This window comes from Leopardus geoffroyi, chromosome D4 (genome assembly GCF_018350155.1).
Source record: "Leopardus geoffroyi isolate Oge1 chromosome D4, O.geoffroyi_Oge1_pat1.0, whole genome shotgun sequence".
Taxonomy (NCBI): Eukaryota; Metazoa; Chordata; class Mammalia; order Carnivora; family Felidae; genus Leopardus; species Leopardus geoffroyi.
The window spans coordinates 59,522,635-59,545,682 of record NC_059342.1 but is presented as its reverse complement, the minus strand read 5'-3'; the positions used below and the strand labels follow the sequence as shown (position 1 = coordinate 59,545,682).

At 43.4% G+C, this 23,048-nt stretch overlaps 1 protein-coding gene across 6 annotated transcripts; it reads left to right on the top strand.

Moving 5' to 3' along the window:
- Positions 1 to 4,421: 4,421 nt before the first annotated feature.
- On the top strand, positions 4,422 to 21,447 carry SLC25A51 (solute carrier family 25 member 51). 6 transcript variants are annotated; one of them, XM_045469115.1, is made up of 5 exons: positions 4,422 to 4,533; positions 8,233 to 8,316; positions 8,861 to 8,984; positions 12,822 to 12,863; positions 17,206 to 21,447. In XM_045469115.1, exon 5 carries the CDS (start codon positions 17,247 to 17,249, stop codon positions 18,138 to 18,140), a length of 894 nt encoding a protein of 297 aa, XP_045325071.1. In that variant the 5' UTR covers positions 4,422 to 4,533; positions 8,233 to 8,316; positions 8,861 to 8,984; positions 12,822 to 12,863; positions 17,206 to 17,246; the 3' UTR covers positions 18,141 to 21,447. The 6 variants fall into 6 exon arrangements, with proteins under 6 accessions (XP_045325071.1, XP_045325075.1, XP_045325070.1 ...); XM_045469119.1 differs by having other exon boundaries at positions 12,819 to 12,863; XM_045469114.1 differs by lacking the exon at positions 12,822 to 12,863.
- Positions 21,448 to 23,048: the final 1,601 nt, after the last annotated feature.

The following is a 23,048-nucleotide window of genomic DNA, read 5'->3' as shown; positions in this document are numbered from 1 at the left end:
TCCTAATCATGATTTGTGGGTCACCTTTTCCAGGTAGCTTTCCCTGATTGCAGCTAGTGCATTTTTGCTCTCCTACGGACACTCTTAGCACTTGGTATGTGCCGGTCTCAAGCACTGATGGTTTCCTCTTAGGGCTGGATCCTAGTTTTCCCCCTGGGCTGCATGCTCTTTCACTCATACATTCTTGAGCCCTGCAAGCCCGGGTGTTTCAAACTTTAGGTCACTATCATGGGTCAGGATATCCATTTAGAGCTATTGTTTCCCAAAATTGCCTGAGAAGAATCACCTGGGTCTTGTGTTAAATGTACACAGGCCAACTGGCTTCTCCCCTGGAGATTCTGATTTTGCAGTAGGTCTGACTTGGGACTGGGGATCTATTTACCAACCTTCCAGGATGTAAAATCTAGCTTTTCGATCTATAAAGTGCATACAAGTCATTTGATCTCAATAATACAGATCCTAGTTTACTAGGTCTGGGGCAGGCCAGGCAGAATAACTTCTGGGGCACCTGGGTGTCTCAGTGGGTTAAGCATCTGACTTCAGCTCAGGTCATGATCTCATGGTTCATGAGTTCAAGCCCTGCTTTGGGCTCTGTGCTGACAGCTCAGAGGCTGGAGCCTGCTTCAGATTTTGTGTCTCTCTCTCTGCACCTCCCCTGCTCATGCTCTCTCTCCCTCAAAAAAATAAACATTAATTTTTTTTAAAAAAAGGAAGGATAATTTGTAACAACCCCCAGATGATGCCAATGTTGCAGGTCCAGGATCATAGGCTGTTTGGCCCAAGTTCAGGTGATTCTTACTTTTAGGCCCCACTGGAGAAGTCAGGATTTGGTGCTGGTCTCAACATCAGCACACCTGGGGAGATTTTAAAACATACTAAGGTCCAAAAGCCAAACAAACAAACATACTAAGGTCCAGATCCCGCTACGGGCCATTTTAAAGCAGAATCACTCAGGTTTTTTGGTTTGGTTTTTAAAGCTACTCAGATAATTCTGATATAATTACATAAGAATTATCAGAGGTTGAGACTCACTGATTTAGTGGGTCCCCACCAGCATGAAAATAAATTAATGAATAAATGGAATAGAATAGACCATCTCACGGACTTGTGGGATAAAGCCTTTGGCTCCATTATGCGCATGGTATATGCAGATCATGTGAGTTGCTAGATCGATGTAGGTTTGAAAATGAGTGAAGGAGAAATGAGCATGTCCAGGAGTTCACAGACAAGCTGTGGGGACAGACAGACTGAATGAACTCAAGGGCACCCAGGCTTCCCACCACTACCACCCGGGGGCTCACAGCGCAGATGGAGAACTCCACAGCATCCGGCAGTGAAGTCATAGTCAGAGAAAGCCTCAAGAAGCCTCTGTGTAAGCTAAGTGGTGCAGGGTGAACAGGGCTGTCATGAAGCAGGCAGGGCCTTCAAAGCACAGAGGACAAAATGTATGCAGTTTGGAGGTATGTAAAAGAACACAGCAGGTTCAGGGAAGGGAACTAGCAGTGGCTGGCCATGTGTCTGGAGCCTGGGGGGTGTGAAGGGGAGTGGCCGAGATAGGCCCAGAGGATTGCAGGGGCCTGGGGAATGTGAGCTGAAGAGAAAGGAAGGTCACTGGCCCTTTGCTAGGGAATGACCACAGGTGACTTTTCTTGGCTCGTAGTAGCCAAGACTCCACTGGCAGATTGTGTAAAGCTGTTTTTGTGGATATAAGGGTCCATGGAGACTGAGGGCCCTAGACAACTTTCTAGAAAGCATTTGGCAGGGGTGGGGGAGTCAGAGGGTGCTTAAGCAATCGTCTATCAGCAACATTCCCATGTCCCTTTTCGCAAGACCCCAGACCGTCTTGGGCAAACGCCCTTTTTGCCAACCACTGAATGGGAGGGCCAGAAACAAGGCAGACAGCCCTGCCCCGGTGAGCCGGCAGTGGGAAAGTGATTCACACTCATGAATTATTATAACATACAGCAGGGGCTTGGAACTGCCCCAAACTTTGTGCTATGGGAAAGCAACGGCAAGAGCCATCAGTTTTGCCTGGGTTGGTCAGAGAAGGCTCTTCTGAGGAGGCAAAGAGCCTTGAAGGGTTAACATGTTTAATTGGAGAAGAGTCAATGGTGAAAGGGGGGAAGAGGCTTAAGGAACCAAGGATTTGCAAGACACTGAGAGACTGCACAGGACTGGAGTACAGAATATCATCAGGCGTGAAGTGGACAGTAAGGCAGAGCAGCCAGAACACAGTCCTCACGCCAAGTTAAGAAGTTTGTATGGATTGGGGAGGCAAAAGAGAACCATTGGAGGTTTTTAACCTGATTATCGAAGGTGGGTTCTAATACCTTCTAGGATATTATCTGGCAGCTGATATGGAGGCTGGAGGTGTGGATAACAGTTTAAGAGGCTAAAGAATGAATGAAAAAATGGGTAGATGAGGACCGAGAAACGAAACGCTAACTCTATTTATTTACTTTTTTAATGTTTATTTTTGAGAGAGAGTGAGCGAGCGAGCATGAATCGGGGAGGGGCAGAGAGGGGGGGGAGACACAGAATCTGAAGCAGGCTCCAGGCTCCGAACTGTCAGCACAGAGCTGTACGTGGGGCTCGAACTCACGGACCGTGAGATCATGACCTGAGCTGAAGTTGGACGCCTGATCGACTGAGCCACCCAGGCACCCCCAAAACATTAACTTTGTGATGACTCCTGAGAAAACAAAGGGTTTTCAGTTCCAACCTTAATATGCCCCAAAAGAGCCAGTCAAGGGCCTAGGGGTTTCAGACCAGGAACTAAGACCTGGAGGGGTAGAGGCTTGTCCTGTGACCTGCAGCATGACAGAAACACACTGGCACAGTTCAAGACACGGGTGTTCCTGTTGGCCTGGGATTTCCTCTCTTTGGAGTCTGTTGTGCCCCAATTGTCTATTTAATTTCAATCTTTTCCTCCTCTTTAGATTTCACCACAGGAGACTAACTCCATCCTAATCTGAAATGAATTATTTCTGCTTCTGAAAATGCTAGATGCCTGCCTGATTTATTTTTCAAATAATACATCTGAACAGAAATTCACACAAGACGGGGCAAACAGAATTTTGAGTTGAATGCCCTGCCCCAACTGTTGCCCGACTTATCATTTCAAACTAGTGTGGGGCCTTGTCATCATCCCGTGGAGCCCCAAATCTAACCCCGCGCACTAATTAGATGCCAAATGCCTGTGTCTGACAGTCAAGATTTGCCTATCAGACCCTGCCACCTGACCTTTACGGTCTTCTGCTACTGTGACTTTCTCCACTAGTCCAAATTCCAGTCATTCAACCCAGGCCCACCTCAAACACCTCCTACCATCTGAAGCCATCCCTGGTTCTCTCTCAAGGGGAAAAGGCCCTCTGCTTCAGAATTTCCAGAGTCCTTTGTTTTTACACCCTTCATTAGATTTTAAGTTCCCCCAGGGGGCTTGGGCATGAGCAATGGCACACAGCAGGTATCTCAGAAGAGTTTGCTGAAATTAGGTGGCACGGTCTCCTACATCCCAAGCAGCAGTTAAACAGCCAGCTCAAGCAGACCAGACAAAATTTTGGAGTTGATAGTTACAAAGCGCACTCTGGACAAATGGGCAGGGAAAGCCACCCACCGAGAGCTAATCCCTGACTGATGCTTCCACCCAGTGGAAGTGGCCTCTTGGACTAACCCACATCCTTCCCTCGTATTTCAGCAGCCTCCCGAAGCGCTTCTCCTCTCCTGGCTGACTTTTCACGTTTCCTCCAACCCCTCACACCTGTTGTGTTGCCTTCCAGTTTACAAGTCAGAGTCAGGTCATAATTCGTAGTGATTCTTACAAGAGCCAAAAGATGCACACAAGGCAGGCATTACTTTTCGGACAGGGATTTGGCGCTTAGGAACCAGTGACTTGTCCAAGGTCACTCCCAGAAGTGACAAGGCTATTGCTCTACTTAAGCCTCCTATCTCCAGGTGCAGTAGAATCCGAGACCTGCAGTTGTCTGAGGGAACAGTTTAAGCGTGATCTGTTAAGCACACACAGGTGTTCCTCTGTGGCCTGAGGCATCGGTAGCTGACAAAAGGCCCCTGGGAGGGTGTCATGAAATCTAACCGAGGCTACAGAGGGGAGCCAGGCGGGGCACTTTCAGCGCTTGCCACCCACAACTGTCAATGCCCACCGGCCCTCCCCCAGACTGGACGCGGGAGAACGCGCTGGCTTGTCGTGGCACGGCAAGGCCACCGAGTGGCGCCAAGGCAACGGCGTTCTCGCTAGTAGAGACCCAGTGCCTTACGACAGGTGTGGTGGATGACCCTACACCTGCCCTGCCGGTGCCAAGAGTACTTGTGCGGTGTCACCTGACTCTCTGCGGCTTTAGGGAGGGGCCGCGCGGCTGCCTCACGTGATCGGGCTCCGGCGGCGTCGAGCGCGTCAGGCCACGCCCCGCGCGCCGGGTCGGTCAAGGCCTGCGCCTGCGCGGCCGCTGGCTCGCCGGCTAGCCGTCCTGCGGGCTGGCGGCTACCGCGCGCGGAGCCGGACGCCCGCTGCAATGGGTGAGTGCAGGAGGCCGGCGAGTGGGCAGCACGGGCCTTCCCCCGGCCTGTGGGTTGAAAGAGCGGAAGCACGAAGGACGGTCTGAGGAGGTCGCCCTGCGCGGGCCCTCTGGCGCAGCCCCTGGGGCCCACCACTCTCTGCGCGCCTAGTCGCTCCCGCGCGCCCTCCCGGGTGGGGCCGAAGCCGCAGGAGCCGGAGGAGGCGCCGCGCGCGCGCAGGGTCCGTTCCGCGCCCACGCGGCTCCCGGCTCTCCCGCTGGCCCTCCGACTTCGCAGGGCTTCGCGGGGCGGGGGGTGCCATCTGGCTGCCGGAGCGAGCCTTTCCGGCGAGGGAGACTGCGTTCTTTCGGACGCGCCTCTGCCGGGGAGGTGCCTCACGCCGCGCACAAACCGTAGGGCGGGGAGGGGCCCGCTTCGCCCGGGGAGAGCAGCGCTGGCGGCGCTGGGACGCCGGAAGGGCCCCTGCCCCTCGGGGTTTGGGATTCCGGGCCTCCGGAGCCTGTTGACTGTCAGAGACGGAAGGGCCTTCGGTGATCCTGCCCAATTTCCACCCCTCCCCCTTACGCCAGATTGGGGATATGGACGTTCAGAGGGCGGTAAATTCAGCCACAGTTAGGCAGTGCTTATTCTGCGACACCATGTTGCATTGCGTTGTGGGAAACTCAATTGTACAAGGCTTGGGGGCAGGGGGAAGCTGGCAGGCGGGCGATGTTCATTCTGAATCTCTGTAGTGATTATTTAGCACTGAGCTTAGGTAGGGGGAACACGTCGGTGCCTCAGCTGTATTTACCCTTTACACTTAACCCTTATTTTGCCCCGTCAGCTATACACAGCTGGTCTTAATTCCCACAGCTGGTCTTAATTCCCACCCTTGGTTTCTCTTGTCAGCAGTGAAACAGAAGCCCTGAAGGTATATGCGTAGTGACCTTGAGGGTTCGAGCCTCCTCCGCCTTTGCTTGGAAAGGGATTCAGTAAAATCAAAAGGTGCCAGAACTGGTCAGGTCCCCTAGTGGTTCCAGAGCACAGGTTAGGCACTTTGGATCTGGAGTCACGCTTAGGATTTTTAATTTAAACGCACTAAGCTGTTACTGCTGACCAGAGGTATTTGGTTTCTCCTTTGATAAAGTAAGCTTAGAGAATTGGATTTTTAAATTAGGGACGTTGCTATGTGTATTCTAGCAAGATACTGTCATAACTAGGACTGGAACCCAGACCGATCTGGTTCTGAATGCTGACTCAGACCTGCTGACTTGTGGGAGTTCACATCCTTTGAGAATTACACTTGCCTTCCCCCCACTTTTTGCACAAAGACCTTTGTGCTGGGATCATATCTGGATCTTGTTTATCCGTGTGGGCTGTAAATTACAGTGAGTAGACTTTACACTGTTGGGTTGTGCAGCAAAAGTTTCACACTTGTAGCTGCTTGAAACTCAGCTTGTTAACTGTGGTTCCTATTGATCAGATAGGTTGAGTGTTTTAGGTAGCAAATGGGATAAAATTTTGTTAAATAAGTTTTGCAGCAAATTGCACAGAATTATCCATGTTAAGGAATTGAAGTATAGAGGTTAGTTTAGTAAAGAAATTGAGCCATGTTTGCAATATAGATAAACGTTGTAAAATTCTGAACTCCATTTTCACAGAATACTGTGCACCGCATCCTTCTGTTTATAAATTAGGAACCTATTCATACCATTCTGGTGTGTAGGATGAAACTAGAGGGAAAGCTTTAGTTTTATTTATTTCTTTTCCCATGTGCATCTGGTTTCTTTGAAGACCTCAGTCTCAGGAGGTTAAAATTTAGAGGGAAAGTTTTAAATCTATGAAGTCTAGGAGGGTTTCATTACCTTCCTTTTTCTATATCCAGTCCTGTTAATTTGATACTCTAAATGTAGAGTGATGTTCTTAAAATATCTTAAAATAGTTAAATACAGTGGTCAGTAAACGACTAACTTCTGTGAGCCACAGTTTACGGTTTGTTTAACAACAGTCTCCATTATTACAAAGAGCTGTGACAAACTAGATGAAGTAACTTTAATTTGCAAAATTTTAGAACGTAAATCTTTCCAGGGGTCCCTGGGTGGCTTAGGAGGTTAGGCATCTGACTTCGGCTCAGGTCCTGATCTCACAGGCTTAGGGTTCGAGCCCCGTGTGGGCTCTGTGCTGACAGCTCAGAGCCTACTTCAGATTCTGTGTCTCCCTCCCTCTCTCTGCCCCTCCCCCGTGCAAACTGTTGCACACTCACACACACTCTCTCTCTCTCTCTCTCTCTCTCTCTCTCAAAATATTAAAAGAAAAAATCATTCCAGTAAAAACTAAAAGTGAACATGGACAAAATTTGGTTAGTCAGGTGTACAAATAACTTGGTTTGTATTATCAAGGAACAATAGATTGTTAAACAGCTTGTAGGTGGTGACTGTAGAATTTCAAGTCGGTTATGTATTTATTTAAATGAAATTTTTTACATTCATAAGTTGTCACAGTGTATTATATAATACATACATTAATCTGAGTATTCTTAGTCCTGAGACTGAAGAAGAGCAAAGTTTTACATAGATATAAAGCATTTGTATGCCAAGTTTTTAAAATGTTGGTTGATCCTAGATTGGCGAGTGTAGTACTTACAAGTTTTTAAATTCACATCTGTCAGCTAAAACAGTAAGAAGCAATGAAGGAGAAGACTAAGTGATTAATAATTATCAAACTCTGTACCCTGACAAACTTCTCAACCATCTTTAGACTTTTTTTTTTTTTTTTAATTTTTTTTTCAACGTTTATTTATTTTTGGGACAGAGAGAGACAGAGCATGAACGGGGGAGGGGCAGAGAGAGAGGGAGACACAGAATCAGAAACAGGCTCCAGGCTCTGAGCCATCAGCCCAGAGCCTGACGCGGGGCTCGAACTCACGGACCGCGAGATCATGACCTGGCTGAAGTCGGACGCTTAACCGACTGCGCCACCCAGGCGCCCCTAGACTTTTTTTTTTTTTTTTTTTTTTTTTAACTAAAAATGCCATTGGTGATAAAAATGAACTAAAATGCCATTGGCTGCTTTAACTGGTTAAAAGCACAAAATGTATGAGGCAGAAGGTGTGTTTTAAACAAATTAAAAAGCTGTGGGTTTTCTTTTTTCAGTTCTCCCCAAGTCATATACCCACAAAAATAATGCATGATGGAAAGCTGTCCTATACAAGCACTTGTATCCCGAATTCAGGGAAACAGCTATTGAAACAGGAATTAGCATAATAAAGTCAGCAACAGGTTAATGGTTTTAAAAATTGAGTCTTTGAGGCACCAGTCGGGCTCAGTGAGTGGAGCATGAGACCCTTGATCTCAGAATTATGGGTTCGAGCCCCACATGGGATGTAGAGATTACTTAAAAAATAAAATCTTAAAAAAAAATTGAGTCTTCAAATGCTGCATGGCATGATGCTATACTATATAAAGACTGAAGTACTGCTACGTAGGAGGGAGGAAGTCTATGGCTTTTAGCAAAAATGCTTTAACAGAAAAGCAAATCATAACAATGTAGTCATCAAATCAAGGAGGCTAGATATCAGAGCTATGGCTTCTCATATCTGTGCTAGAAGATCCTGTTTCCCCAGGATGGACCAAAATTTCAGGACAAAACAGGGACTTTTAAAAAACATTTCTTTACCCATTTTAAGTTCTCTGTTTCTTTCCCCTTCCCCCTGCATTTCAGCATGATCTAGCAGAAAGATGGCTGCCAATGGCTATTTTATTTTTCTTTCTGTGGCAAGATTGTCATGGAGCCTGGATATTTCAGGTTTGTATACATCTCTTCCCTTTGTCCTGCTGTGGTCAAAAAACTTAGTAATGGACTTCATATACTCAGCTTGCTTTGCCGCTGCTGCAGCAGCTGCTGCTGCTTTGTTCTCCCACTAATCAAGGTCAGCTTCAGGGTGTATTTATCATCAAATCTTTTGTGACTGGAGGACGACTGCCAGATACTGAGATCTGTCCTTGTCTTTACTGTAGGCCACAAAAAAGATGCATAAATAGAGGATGTAAGACGGGCAAAGCTAAAACAGGCTTGGATTCTGTAGCTGGGTGTGAATAATCCCATCTAACTTGAGAAATCAGAATACAATAAGCCTAGATAAAACAAGAGAAAAGAGATAAAGAGGAAAAACATTTAAAAACTGAAAAATAGTAAAACTGGTAAATCTGAGAGCTTGTTTTTTTTTTGCTGAGATGGGGGAATGTAAATTTGGTAAACTGCCTGCCCTGCTCAAGACTAGAAGTATTTTTTAAAAACAGCAAGTACTGTATAAGACTATATAAATAAACCAGATTTTTTTTTTTTAAAGGGAATCCAGTTACCAAAATGACTCCAGAAGAAAGAACCTAACAGACCAGTGACAATGGAAGAAATTGAGAAAGTTACCAAAAAGCTACCATCCCCCAAAACACCAGGCTCAGATGATGTTACAGGTGAATTGTTTTAACTTTCAAGGAACAGATAATTTTGATAAGATTTAAATTGTTCACCAGCATAAGGAAGGAAAAGTGACAGATTCTTTTTACAAAGCCAGTGGAACATTGATGCCTGAACTTGGCCTGAAGAAGGTACTAAAATTGAAAACTTGGTATGTTCTCATGATGTGAAATTTTAAAATATTAGCAAATGTATCTAGTGATACATTTAAAAAAACATTTCATCATTTCCAAAGAGGATTCATTCCCATATTACAAGGGCAAGTAATTAACAAGAAATATGCTAACATTAACCCATCAGAGAGGAACAGTAATAATAGTTCATCCATGTTGAGCACCTCTGGTGCTCTGGACTACTCTCCTGGATACGTTACGTGCAGTAACACAATTAATTGAGCCAACCTATAAAGTAGGTAACATCCTTATTTTATAAATGAGGAAATTAAGCCATAGGGACCTCGAGGAACTTGCTGAAGGTCACACAGTGGGTATGTGGTAGAGCCAGTATCTGACCCCAGGCTGTAAGCTGCAGCTCTTCAATGTTATACTGGCTCTGTCTCTTGTATTCATATGATCATCTCAGTAGCTCCCTGAAAGCGTTTGACCAAAGTTCCTGATTTAGTGGTGGTGGGAAGGGTTGAGGGTGGTTGAATTTCAGTAAAACAGGAATAAATATATTCCTTTCCCATGTTTGAAAATCCTCTAAGCCCTTACCAGTTGATCATTAGTACTAGAAAAGTGGAATCCAGTTTTTGTTTTTTGTTTTTTTTTCAACGTTTATTTATTTTTGGGACAGAGAGAGACAGAGCATGAACAGGGGAGGGGCAGAGAGAGAGGGAGACACAGAATCGGAAACAGGCTCCAGGCTCTGAGCCATCAGCCCAGAGCCCGACGCGGGGCTCGAACTCACGGACCGTGAGATCGTGACCTGGCTGAAGTCGGACGCTTAACCGACTGCGCCACCCAGGCGCCCCAAAGTGGAATCCAGTTTTAATGGGAAACATAATTTCCTAGTAAATAGTGAGGTAAAGGGGCTTAAGTTATAATTAAAGATACAGTTCTTAGGATGAATGCAGGATGAAGTGTTGGGGTTTTTAATGTAATTGGATGAAATGTGGTAGTGTTGGAAAGGCATGCTTCACTCCATGTTTGCAGCACAATCCTAAAACTGGGTAGGGAGAGATGACAAACAGAAGTTTACTTGAGTGGGTACAGATGTTATAGGGGCCAGTTAATCAAACATTTTTGTGTCATGATGATCTGTTTCCCTGTAAACTGCTAGGACTTAGATTATGAATACTCCGATGACAACTTCTTATCTCTCACACCAAAAAACCAGTGTCATATTTAACATTAATTCCTAGCAAAGTTCCCAGAAATGTCAAGAAAAATATAAAGAGGAGTGCCTGGGTAGCTCAGCTGGTTTAGCATCCAACTCTTGATTTCGGTTCAGGTCATGATCTCACGGTTCGTGAGATAGACCTCCTTGTTGGGCTCTGCACTGGCAGCACAACTGCTTGGGATTCCCTCCCTCCCCCTCAAATAAACATTAAAAAATATATATGGGGCGCCTGGGTGGCTCAGTAAGTTAAGTGTCCAACTTCGGCTCAGGTCATGATCTTGCGGTTCGCGAGTGTGAGCCCCATGTCAGACTCTGTGCTGACAGCTTGGAGCCTGGAGCCTGCTTCAGATTCTGTGTCTCCCTCTCTCTCTGCCCCTCCCCTGCTCATGCTTTATCTGTCAGTCTGTCTCTCAAAACTAAACATTAAATAATAAGGACATTCACTATTACCATAATTTTGTTCAGGAAGTATTTGTGAGTCTAATAAGATAGAAACAAGACATATATTATAGAGGAGAAATAAAAATAATTTGTGGCATTTTATATGGTGGAAGCTGAATCAAATCCAGTCCAGAAAACTGAGAAGTTGTGAGAGGATTCAGTAAATTGGCTGGTTCTGACCTTAATACACAAAAATTGGTAGCTTTTTTTGTATGCAGACAAAAAGCAGTCTGAAAATTAATTGGAGGGAATCAGCACATTCATAATAGCAACCAAAAAGATAAACTATCGGGGCGCCTGGGTGGCGCAGTCGGTTAAGCGTCCGACTTCAGCCAGGTCACGATCTTGCGGTCCGTGAGTTCGAGCCCCGCGTCGGGCTCTGGGCTGATGGCTCAGAGCCTGGAGCCTGTTTCCGATTCTGTGTCTCCCTCTCTCTCTGCCCCTCCCCTGTTCATGCTCTGCCTCTCTCTGTCCCAAAAATAAATAAACGTTGAAAAAAAAAAAAAAATTTAAAAAAAAAGATAAACTATCTAGACACAAATTTCAGTATCTATATGAAAAAAAGTTTACCAGGAAAAGCGTGAAAGCCAGAAAGCCGAGAATTCTTAGAGTATGGGGAAGCCCTACCAGATGGTGACACATGTCCTGCCGCCATAGTGGGTCAGAGCAGGTTGGTGAGAGAGAAGTGCTTGTGCCGCTCCCGGGGCAGAGCGAGTGCAGAGGGACCGTGCACATGCCTATGGGCATTTAGTTTATGCTCACCAGTCACTTCCAGAGGCATCTCTTCTCTGCCTCAGGCCTTACTGTGTCGTTCGACAGATCACAGTATGGATGGATGATAAATAAAGCTATAGAGGAGAGCAGCTGTGGGTTACTTGTTCATAATTTTAGAGTAATGATGGCCTTCTGAGGACATTACAAAACCTAGAAGCCAAGATGAATAGATTTAATATCCAAATTGAGAACTTCACCACAAAAATGATAAAACAGAAAGTATTTGCTGCAATTTGATAAATTTAACTAGGATGGACTTCTTTATATATAAAAGGATTTTACAAATCAGAAAAATTTTTTGTGTACAGGAAAATGGGTATCGTGAAAATTTATAGTAAATCTAAATGGTCAGAAATAAAAAGTGCTGTATTTTAATCAGAAATTTTAAATGACAGGCACCTGGGTGGCTCAGTCGGTTAAGCGTCTCACTTCGGCTCAGGTCACGATCTCGCGGTTTGTGAGTTGAAGCCTCGCATCAAGCTTCCGGCTGTCAGCACAGGGCCTGCTTTGCATCCTCTGTTTCCCTCTCTGCCGCTCCCCTCCTCACACGCTCTCTTCTCTCTCTCTCCCAAAAATAAATAAAACGTTAAAAAATTTTTAATGACAAAAGGGTTTTTGTTTACCCATCAGATAGGCGGAAATTACAATTAATACCTGCTGCTGGAAATGGTATCAGAACTGGTACTGGCATACACGTAATTTAAGGTGTAAATCATAGTTTTTCTGGGGCAATTTGGAGTAGCTATCAAGTAGTATTTGAGCCAGCAATCCCATTCTAAACATTTACCCTACAGACAACCTTGTGAGAGTTCACCCAAGCAAGGTGTATGTACAAGGCGGCCCAATGAATCAGTCTTTAAAAAAAAAAAAGCAAACTTAAACAAAAAAGGGACTAAAATAGGAGATAGAATAAATGATATGTAATACATCCAGTTGTTAGAATGCTATGCAATTATCCAAAATACCCTCGTATTTTGGATACCCCAGTTAGAAAATTCCACAATGCATTGTATCACTAGTGGCAAGCTGACTAGTAAAGAGGCTCTGGTGTGAGTTAGGCAAGCCTGAAGAGCCCCGAGCCAGGGCAGCGAGCCTGGAGCAGAAAGACGTCTGTCTGTTTAGTTTATTTACAACTTTATTTTCTCTTAAAAAAAAAAAGTTTTTTTTTAAATGTTGAATTTCTAATGTGTACTTTTTTTCCTAAAAATTAATACGTGTTTCTTTTGTGAATTTCCATTTAAATGATTCATTTGTTGTTTTATTGGATCTACAAGCAGCCCAACTCCAAGGAATGTGGCCTCTCTCTGTCGAACATACAGGTGACTTCATAGTTTAACTGTTTTTGTACTTGCCAAAATTAGAAATAATGCCTCTCTCTGAACCAGGCCTTACTCTATTTACATTGCAGTGGAACAGATTTTACTGCCCCTTTAAAGGGATAGACCATGTAGCTAAGCAGCATTCAGATGCATTTCCGCTCTTTCCAGTGCCCCTGCCTGAGGGGGATGGTGTGGCTCCCCTGTGGGTGGACAGTGAAAGATTGTGCCCCTGGCACTGTCATTTTCTGTCAGTGTAACCAGGGGATTTAGTGGCAAGAAAAGTTTCCTGACCCCTTTTAGGACCTTCCATAATGGCAGAGTTTGGGCCTGCAGTGGTGTCACAGTTTTTCTCAGCCGAGGGCAAGTTTATCTTTTCTAATAGACGCATGGAGCAAGCCAACTGGAACTCCAGAACAAAGAGACTTTGGGCCAAAGGTTCAGTGTTACATTTTCTTTTTAGTGTAGTCTATCTCGTGGGAAGACACAGACGCTGGTGAAGGAAAATAGCTTGTTTTCCATTTGCTTCACATGAGAAAGGGAAAAATCGTACTCCGTAGTGTCAGAGGGTCTTGGAATCTTCCTGAGGGTCTCTGATAATACCGGTCCAAGCCTGCTTCTCTTTCCACTGCCACCCACCCATCTTCTACCCACACGGTGCTCTAGCAGAACATACTGGAATAATTCCTCCAGAATGTGATACTGCTGCTCCTTTGACACAGGACCTACACCTTAGCCTGTGCTGCCTTCTTTGGCTGAAGGTGCTTCACCCTGTTTGCCCACATGTCCTGTCCTGCCCTGTCAGACTGCTAATGATGACCCCTTCCTCTGTGGGGCCTTTATGTACCTTGTGTCTATTTCTGCACTTGGCATTCATCACACTGTAGTCTAATTGTCTGCATGTCTTATCTGCCCTGAGGCCAGGGTTCTTGCTTATTTCTAGTCTCTGACACGTAGGGCAGTGCCTGAACATGGAAGGAATTGAATAAGTTGGTTGAATTTAATTTTCATAGTATGCTAAGAGGCCAATTTAAAATCAGTAAAGAAGAACTTCCCAACAAAAGTAAATTAAAGTCATCTTGACAGTGTTCTCCTAGAAGTCTGAATGAAACAAACACAAAAAACATTGTTATTAAAAATTTAGGGAGGAAACCAGTGGGAAGGCTGACATTTGTTGACTAGACCCTCAGTGCATTATTCACTGTGTCCCCAGCATTGGGGTTAAGACTCTTTAGTTGACTTTCACTTGGATTGTGCATGGTGGATGACATTGGCTTCAGTTGTAAGTGTGGAAACTGATCCTCAGAGAGAGATAGTAATTTGCTTACTTTGAAACTTTGTCTCATTGGTCTGTCACTGTTGGCCTTTTGTTATTCTAATTAGAGCTTCATTATTGTCATCTCATCCTTTGAAAACAGTTGAATAGATTGACACAAATTTAACTTGAAAAAATATAGAAAAGAGGGTCACCTGGGTGGCTGAGTTGGTTAGGTGTCTGACTTCAGCTCAGGTCTTGATCTCACAGTTGATGGGTTCGAGCCCCGCACGGGGCTCTGTGCTGACAGCTCAGAGCCTGGAGCCTGCCTCAGATTCTGTGTCTCCCTCTCTCTGCCCCGCCCCTGCTCGCTCTCTTTTTCTCAAGAATGAATAAACATAAAAAAAAAAAAAAAAAAAAGACCTAGATGGTTTATCTAGCCAGTTTGTTTTTTTATTTACCATTAAAATCCTTACATGTAGTGTTTTTATGTGTGTGGTAAAAAACACATTATGAAATTTACTATCCTAAGCAATTTTAAGTGTACAGTTCAATAATGTTAAGTATATTTATGCTGTTACAGAACAAATGTCCAGAACTTTATCGTCTAACAGAACGGAATCTATACCCATTAAGTAGTAACTCCGTGTTCCCCCTTCCCCAAGCCCCTGCTGACCAACGTTCTACTTTGTCTCTCTGAATTTGACTACTTTATATAGGTGGAATCACATATAAGTATATATATTTGTCCTTTTCTGACTTTTTTTTTTTTTACTTAATATGTAGTAGCATGTGACAAGATTTCCTTCCTTTTTAATGCCGCATAGTATTGCATCGTATGTATGCACCGCATCTTGTTTACCATTCATCAGTGGACATTGTGCTGCTTCTTCGTCTGTCTGTTGTGAATAGCCCTGCTGTGGGTGTGGATATGTGCATACCTCTTGGAACTGGCTTTCAGTTCTTAGGGATACATACCTAGAAGTGGGACTGCTGACTCCTATGTTCTGTTTTTAATTTTTTGGAGAAATGCCATGCTGGTTTAGTGGCTACAGCATATTGCATTCCCACCAGCAGTGCACGGGGGTTCGCAGCTCTACCAACACTTACTTTCTGAGGTTTTTTGAAGAGTAGCCATCCTAATGGGTGAGATGATCTCATTGTGGTTTTGATTTGCATTTCTATGATGATTTAGATGTCAAGCATCTTTTCATATGCCTGCTGGCATCTGAGTATGTTCCACAGTTTGTAGTATCTCTCACGCCTGGCTTGAAAGATAGGTGGAGTCTCCTCTATCTTTTTTTATATCTCCTTTGGAGAAATCGCTGGTTCAAGTCCTTTGCTTATTTTTTAATTGGGTTATTTAATGGTTTGTTGACTAGCCTCATAAATGTGGTCTCATACTGTTGAGGAATTAAAACCAATTGAAAAGTATTTTGCCTGTGGAGGGGCCTGGCTGACTCAGTCGGTGGAACATGCAACTTTTGATCTTGTGGTTATGAGCTTCAGCCCCATGTTGGGTACAGAGATCGCTTAAAAAAATAAAGTATTTAAAAAAAATTTTTTTTAGCCTGTTAATATAAAATATAAAATTGCCATCTAGTTCCCCAGTGAAGATTATTTCTGGGCTGTGGGTTTGTTCTGGATGATCCAACTATCTGGATCCTTTTGGGAAAATCAGACTTAAATGACTGGCAAGGGGTGGTTTTGCCACTTTAAGGAAGCAGGTGCGTTCTTGAGGGAGGGCCTTACCTTAGTTTTACTCAGTGGGCTAAGCCTTTATATTTAGGCTTCACATCTTCTTCAGCAGTCATATATAGCCACTTTTTGTCCAGGGCAGCCTCCCAAAGTCCTTGCTATCCTGTGGTATGATAGCAGGAGCATGAACTCTGGAATCAGACTTAGGATGCCAGCTTCACCAGTTACTTTCCGTACCTCGGACAAAGAAGAATATTGGTTATTTCATTGGTAAAACTTGGAAAATAATGTTTACTTGATGGAATTGTTTTGAGAATTAAATACATGAAAATGCAGTGTATAGTACATACCTGCAGGCCTTCCGTGACCCTGTTCTTCCAGCCTCTACCTCCCAAAGTGCATGCTCAGTGTCCCTTATCTATAGCAAGGTATTTATGCTCTGGTGTATTTGTTTTCCTTGGCAGTCTCCTGTTAAATTGTGAGCTCCTTGCTTTGTTTGGTAATGGTTTTGTTCGTTTTTTTAAGTTAGGCTCCATGCCCACTGTGGGGCTTGAACTTCCCACCCTGAGATCAGGAGTCAGATGCTCTACTGACTGAGCCAGCTAGGCAACCCATGAGTTCCTTGCTTTTGAATCTCTAGCAATTTGTAGAGGGCCTAGTTCAGATTAGACACCAATAAGTAAGTGTTAGTGAACAGAATGAATGCGTGTTTTGATATTTTATTTCTCAATGGAGGACTTTGAATTTTTTTCAGAAGGATAATGGTATGTACCATTACGTAGTTTACGGCACATGTGAACTAGTCCAGGAGTTCTCAAACTTTTTGGTGTCTCAGGACCCCTTTATGCTTAAAAATTATTGTGGGCCCTATTTATGTGGATTATTTATGTGAGTGCTTATTTATGTGGATTAGTTATTTATGGTCTTAGAAACAACAAAATTTTTAAATATTCACTTAAAAATATCAATGATAAACCCATTGCACGTTAATATGGATAACATGTTTTCATGAAAAATAACTGTTTTCCAAAACAACTTAATGAGGAGAGAGTGTTTGAAGGTATTGCAGGTCTGTGTAAAAGAGAGGGCATAAAAGGTGGGTGGAGTCTCATCTCTGCGTCTACTTTGTGTCTTTTGTGAGAAGTTGTTCTAGTTGAAGTATAAGCAGAAAATCCCACTTCCCACAGATAAGTGGCTGGAAAAGGAAAGACCTTGTGGACCCCTGCAAGGGTGTCCGGGACCTCCAGGGGCCCTCGGCAAGTACTGTACCAACTACTCATCCAGTCTAAAAGGGAAATGTAATAGTGTTACAGAAGTTAAAGGGTCAAGGAAAAGTTGCACGTGTTTAGCCCTATATATAATGGTTACCTATTGTCATTTTGTTATTTGTAGGTTAAAAATATCCTTCATGAAGAAGAAAGATCTTAAGCAACATGGTGGATTCAGAAGCTCATGAAAAGAGGCCGCCCATCCTGACATCTTCCAAACAAGACCTGTCACCTCACATTGCAAATGTAGGTGAAATGAAGCATTATCTGTGCGGCTGCTGTGCAGCTTTCAACAATGTAGCAATCACATTTCCCATTCAGAAGGTGCTCTTTCGGCAGCAGCTATACGGAATCAAAACCCGGGACGCAGTGCTTCAGCTGAGGAGGGATGGCTTTCGAAACTTATACCGCGGAATCCTTCCCCCACTGTTGCAGAAGACCACCACGCTGGCGCTTATGTTCGGTCTGTATGAGGACTTATCCTGCCTTCTCCGGAAGCACATCAGTCCCCCTGAGTTTGCAACCCGTAGTGTAGCAGCGGTACTTGCAGGGACAACAGAAGCAATTTTTACTCCGTTGGAAAGAGTTCAGACATTGCTTCAAGACCACAGGCATCATGACAAATTTACAAACACTTACCAGGCTTTCAAGGCACTCAGATGCCATGGAATAAGAGAATATTATCGAGGCTTGGTACCTGTTCTTTTCCGTAATGGATTCAGCAATGTCCTTTTCTTTGGCCTTCGTGGCCCCATTAAGGAGCATCTGCCTACCGCAACCACCCACAGCGCTCATTTGGTCAATGATTTTATCTGTGGAGGTCTGTTGGGTGCCATGTTGGGAATCTTGTTTTTTCCAGTTAATGTTGTAAAAACTCGCATGCAGTCTCAGATTGGTGGAGAGTTTCAGTCTTTTCCCAAGGTGTTCCAAAAAATCTGGCTAGAACGAGACAGAAAGCTGACAAATCTTTTCAGAGGTGCTCACCTGAATTACCATCGGTCCCTCATCTCTTGGGGTATAATCAATGCGACTTATGAGTTCTTGTTAAAGATGATTTGAAAGAAACCAGTTAAGTGCCATTTATTAACTGCATAGACCTAAGAAGAATGTAGTTTGGCTTTGTTCCTAATTGACCAAATACAGGTTGTTGTCGTAAGTTCAGGGCACAATGAATTATGGGGCAGAGCTGTTTTCCTTCAGCGCCAACAAATTCAGAATAAAAGGTTCTAATAGGAAAATTTAAGGGGTTTTTGGTTTTGTTTTGTAATCATTATCTAAGAACTTTAGGCTAATTGCCTGGTTAATAGCTATCTATCTGATGGCTTTTGACAAGGAAAGCTAATAGCCAAGATATGGTTCTTTTCTCCAAAAGTCTTTAAACCTTCTGTATTGAAACATCAGTGGCCATGACCAGCCAGAGAAAAGGCTCTTAGAGCCCTGCGAATTCTCAGGCTTTCTTCTCTTACTCCATTTCTTCTCTGCTTTTAGGAGTTGCAAAGGGTAGTGTTCGTTAAACATAAGCATATAACGTGGTAGGACAGAGAAGAGAAAAACAGCTTATTAGATGTAGGCTTTTCATGATAAATCGCTTGTGTTAGTTTTGAAACTAAGTACATGTTGGGATGGTCATCATCCAGACTATTCAGACACAGTAGGGCAGACCCAAGCAGCAGGTGAAAGCTCCCATTTTGGTTTCTGAGTTGGAAAGTGTTGTTTAGTTCTGAATGTGACCTTAAACCCTTCGAATGCCCTTATGTTAATTTCACTTATTTCATTGCCAAAAGATTGGGAGACTTACATTTCGTCACAGGTGTTTGATCCTGTGAAGAAATTTCACATGAATTGCGTATGGATCAAACTATGGTTAGTTTAGTTCTTTGATTAATTGTTGCCAACTTAGTGAAGAGCTGTGGGAGTTTGGGGAATATTTTCACTTTGAGTTCTAGTTTCTCATATTCAAGTATCCTGTTCTCTTGAACTCTCCTTAAAAAAAAAAAAAAAGATAAATACTTTTGGAAGTCTGTTAATGGGACTCTAGATTTTTCCCTCCTGGTTTCTAAGTGTTACAGAAGAGAAAAAAAAAAACAAACCTCAGGATAGCTTTCACTCCAGAGTGTTAGTTGTCTTTTTTATTTTACTCTTGGAAATGGAGACTTCTATTAGGATTTTTACATTTTGGGAACCCAGTTTTACCATTTTATCATTAAAGCCATTTGAGGTGATAAAATCTAAATCAAGATAATTAGAAGGTTAATTTTAAATGCTAGAAGTTGGTAATAGCTGGATAGCATACTCATCCCCTACATAACAGAGAAAAACTTGTTGAATCAGATTTTAAAATCTTTTGCCCTGATCAGTAAGGCAAAATTCCTCCTATTTACCAATTGAATAACTAATAAAACCTGAAACATCCTAGAAAAGTGGTTTATCAATCTTTTAAAAATCCCCATCTGTAAATATGTAGTTAAGATTGCTTGCCAGCATCTGACATGGCAGAGTAGTTAAGTTTCTTATTACCAGTTTTTCCTCATTCTGGGTAACTGCATATTGAATATGTGCATACACTGACCAAAACAAAATCAGGGTCTCAGCTGGTAGTTTACTCAGTTTCTGGGCAGATAGTCCAAAAGAGATGTTTACCTCTAAATGCAATATGGCTGGTCACATAAGCATCCTTCCAACCTTAAAGGATTGGGAAGCATTTTCAAGCATTTGCCAGGCAGTAATGAGGCCCAGTAGCTTTACAACAGCCCTGTTTGGAAATGTTGTGTTGGAAATGGCAGTTTACTTTGAAAACCAAGATGCAGATGTGAGGATTTCAGAAAACAAGGATTTGACACCGAATAAACGAATAAACGTGAGTAGCATCTTTGGCTTATTGAATGGAGTCTGGCTTTGAAGTGGGTTGAATTTGGGGGCATGAATGACAAAGGCACTGGTGCTGGAGCACTGACGGGTGTGTGTAGGTGCTCAGCGTGTGGCAGGTGAGTCAGCCTGGGGCCGTGCTCTGGGAATGGGCTTCCTTTTGTCTATACACTCCAGTAAGGTGATGGATAACCAAGTTCTGAAGCACTTTTGTGAAATAGAAGTGAAGTGAGAATTTGAAAGGGGATGCTTTGGTTTCTGCAGTCTCAAACTTGTGGCATTTAAAAACAATAAATATTTTTAATGGTTTTAACTCCTAATATATTTGGATTTCTTTGTCACTTTTTACAGCTTCTGAAGACCAAACTGCAAATACATTACCAGGGATGGTTTCGTGTTGTCCTATAGACCTTTTAAATTTGACAAAATTCAGCAGAACTTGCTTGTGGTAGCCAACAGCTTTGTCTGAACTTTAAAAGAAGTCAAAGTGTTATTAATAAGAGATTGTAACTATTGCTTTTTTATCTTCAGTATGAACTAGTAATAATTTTGAAAAGGCAAACATGATTGAATAACTATCTGAAGAGCTTTAAAAGTGGCCTTTTTGTTACATAGGTGGCACAGATGCCTTATGAGCACAGGGCCCTTCTGGTTCTGCCTCCCATACTTCAGCTCTGATGCCACCAGGAATATGTTACGGATTCTGTATTTAACACACTTAGGAGTGGTATGAGCCCTTAGGACTGCATCACAGAGTAAACGCCACCTTTATATGGTGGCAGGTTTGTGTGTCTGTTTCATTTGTGGTTGGAGACAGTTGATGTTTTTGTCTCAATCAATATTCTTCTTACCTTATGGTTGGTTATGTAATTACCTGCTGTATATTGTAAACTGTGCAATAAAACAGAATTGTGTATATAGAATCATCTTTGGAGACCTGAACTTTCCTAGCTCGATGACAGGGGTAATACTCTGCTCTAGTGCTGTGCAAACATGTAAGGGAATCGTGGGTGGCACACAGGATGTGTGGAACGGGTCAGCCAATCACACTGCTGGAAATGGCAGGTCAGTGCAGATGAAACTGTGTAGTGAGGGGTATGCAGTCAAAATGAAGGTGAGACAGGCCATCACATGTGAAGAAAGGGTGATCCCTCAGACTTGATTTCCTTTAAATTAAGATACTGTTTTCTCATGTGCATATAAATGCATATTAAAGACTTGAACAGGCATTCTCTTTAAACTTGAGGACTTTTCATTTTTAATACTGTCATTTTTGCTTAATAGTAAATATTTGCTTGCCTAAGTGACTCCCAAATTGTGGGGGACTCTCCACGTGTCCCTTTTTTTAAAGTTTCATGATGAAAAGTGGTTAAGCACACAAAGCTGTTTTTGTTTGATATTTTGAGTTTTGTGACTGAGTTTAAATGAAATCTGTTAAATGTGTTCGAGTTAACATTCTTCTTTTGGTAATTCTGTTTGGAATAAAGTTGTTTGTTTTTTTTTTTTTAAGTCCATTCTATTTGGTCTTCTACTGTGGTTGGGTTAGGGTTATTGGCACAAATTTTCTGTGGTTCAGGCTTGTCACTGTTGCTAACCATTGAGCACTCTGCTTTGACTGTAGCACCTTCACCTGTTAACTTTGTAGGTAGAACAGTCCTTCGTTTATCCGTCTTTGGTCAAGAAGAGTTCCAGATAAGTTAATTTTCCAGATAGCTTAATTGCAAAATATTTTTTAAAATGGTTTTTTCTCAAACTTTTCCCTACTAAGTATAAGCTTAGTAAATGCATCTTATCAGTAATTTCTGTGGTATAATGTGCCTTCAGGTCACACCTACCCCCACGCTAAGTGGTCTGGACCTTTGTGTTGTTTTGAGTTTTTTATATCTACGTTTGACTTCCCAGCTACGCCTTTCTGTTAGGAGATTGTGAAATTATTTTAGCTACATTGTTTACACATTAAATTTTCAGGTGTTCCCCATCCCTAGGGACAGTCGCGGCTGCCTGGTGAGGACCACTAGGAAGGGGAACAATTGCCATAATGTTTCTAAAACTCCAGTTTAGGGTTGGAATTCATTATATATATTCTGAACTTCCAAACTGGTAAAAGAGGTGTTGTGCATGGCATGTGATGCGATGCCGTTTCAGCCCAGCTGCTGGGGTGCTATTATAGACTACTGAGCGCATTTCTCCATGTGACCTGGTGTGGGCAGGGTGCTTTGGATCTCTAAGAGGTGGGCACCCAACTTCATTTAGCATCTGAAATTTCCAATGGGGACATTTTTTCCAGTGAGCATATCTGATTTTGAAGTAGAAACTGAAGATAAAATAAGATTTTTTTCTAAATTCTGTCCCTTCAATCCATTCTGCATATTGCTTTAAGACTAATTCTTTAGATGCACGGATCCAGGCCCCCCCCCCTCCACCTCCCTTCCTGTCATCACTGGCTAACATGGTCCTGCTCAGTCCCCGCCTTCTTCCACAGGAACTTGGGTGCTCTCGCAGCCTCCCCGGCCTCTGCCCAGGCCACGTTCCCCTGCCCTGAGCACAGCACCCTTCCCTGATGGCTCAGTAACTCCTGCTGAGGCCTTCAGATCTCTGCTCCAGCGTCACTTCCCCGGGGAAGCCGGCTCCCACTTTCAGCACTAAGTCAGGTTTCCCTTCTCTGTGTTCTTGTGCCACCATGTTCCTGTTTTTCATAGCACTTAATTGTTTTAATTGGACTGTGCTGATTTGATGTTTCCTGCCCCTTTTGAATGGCAGCCACATGAGGCGGGGCTCTGCCATAGCTTCCTGTTTCAAGTGTCCTGCCCAGTGCCTGACACCTGGTGGAGCTCTGATTAACAGTAAAGAATCAGTCAAGAGAGTAAAAGGACATGTGGATATTCAGGATCATGGCATTCTGGAATAGCCTTTTTTTTTTTTTTTTTTTTTTTTTTAATTTTGAGACAGAGAGCCAAGTGGGAGAGGGGCAGAGAGAGAGAGAGAGGGAGACACAGAATCTGAAGCAGTCTCCAGGCTCTGAGCTGTCAGCACAGAGCCCAACATGGGGTTCGAACTCACAAACCGTGAGATCACGACCTGAGCCGAAGTCGGATGCTCAAC

Coding starts and splice junctions, on each gene's coding strand:
- SLC25A51 (XM_045469120.1), top strand. CDS start 17,247: ATGGTGGATTCAGAAGCTCATGAAAAGAGGCCGCCCATCCTGACATCT.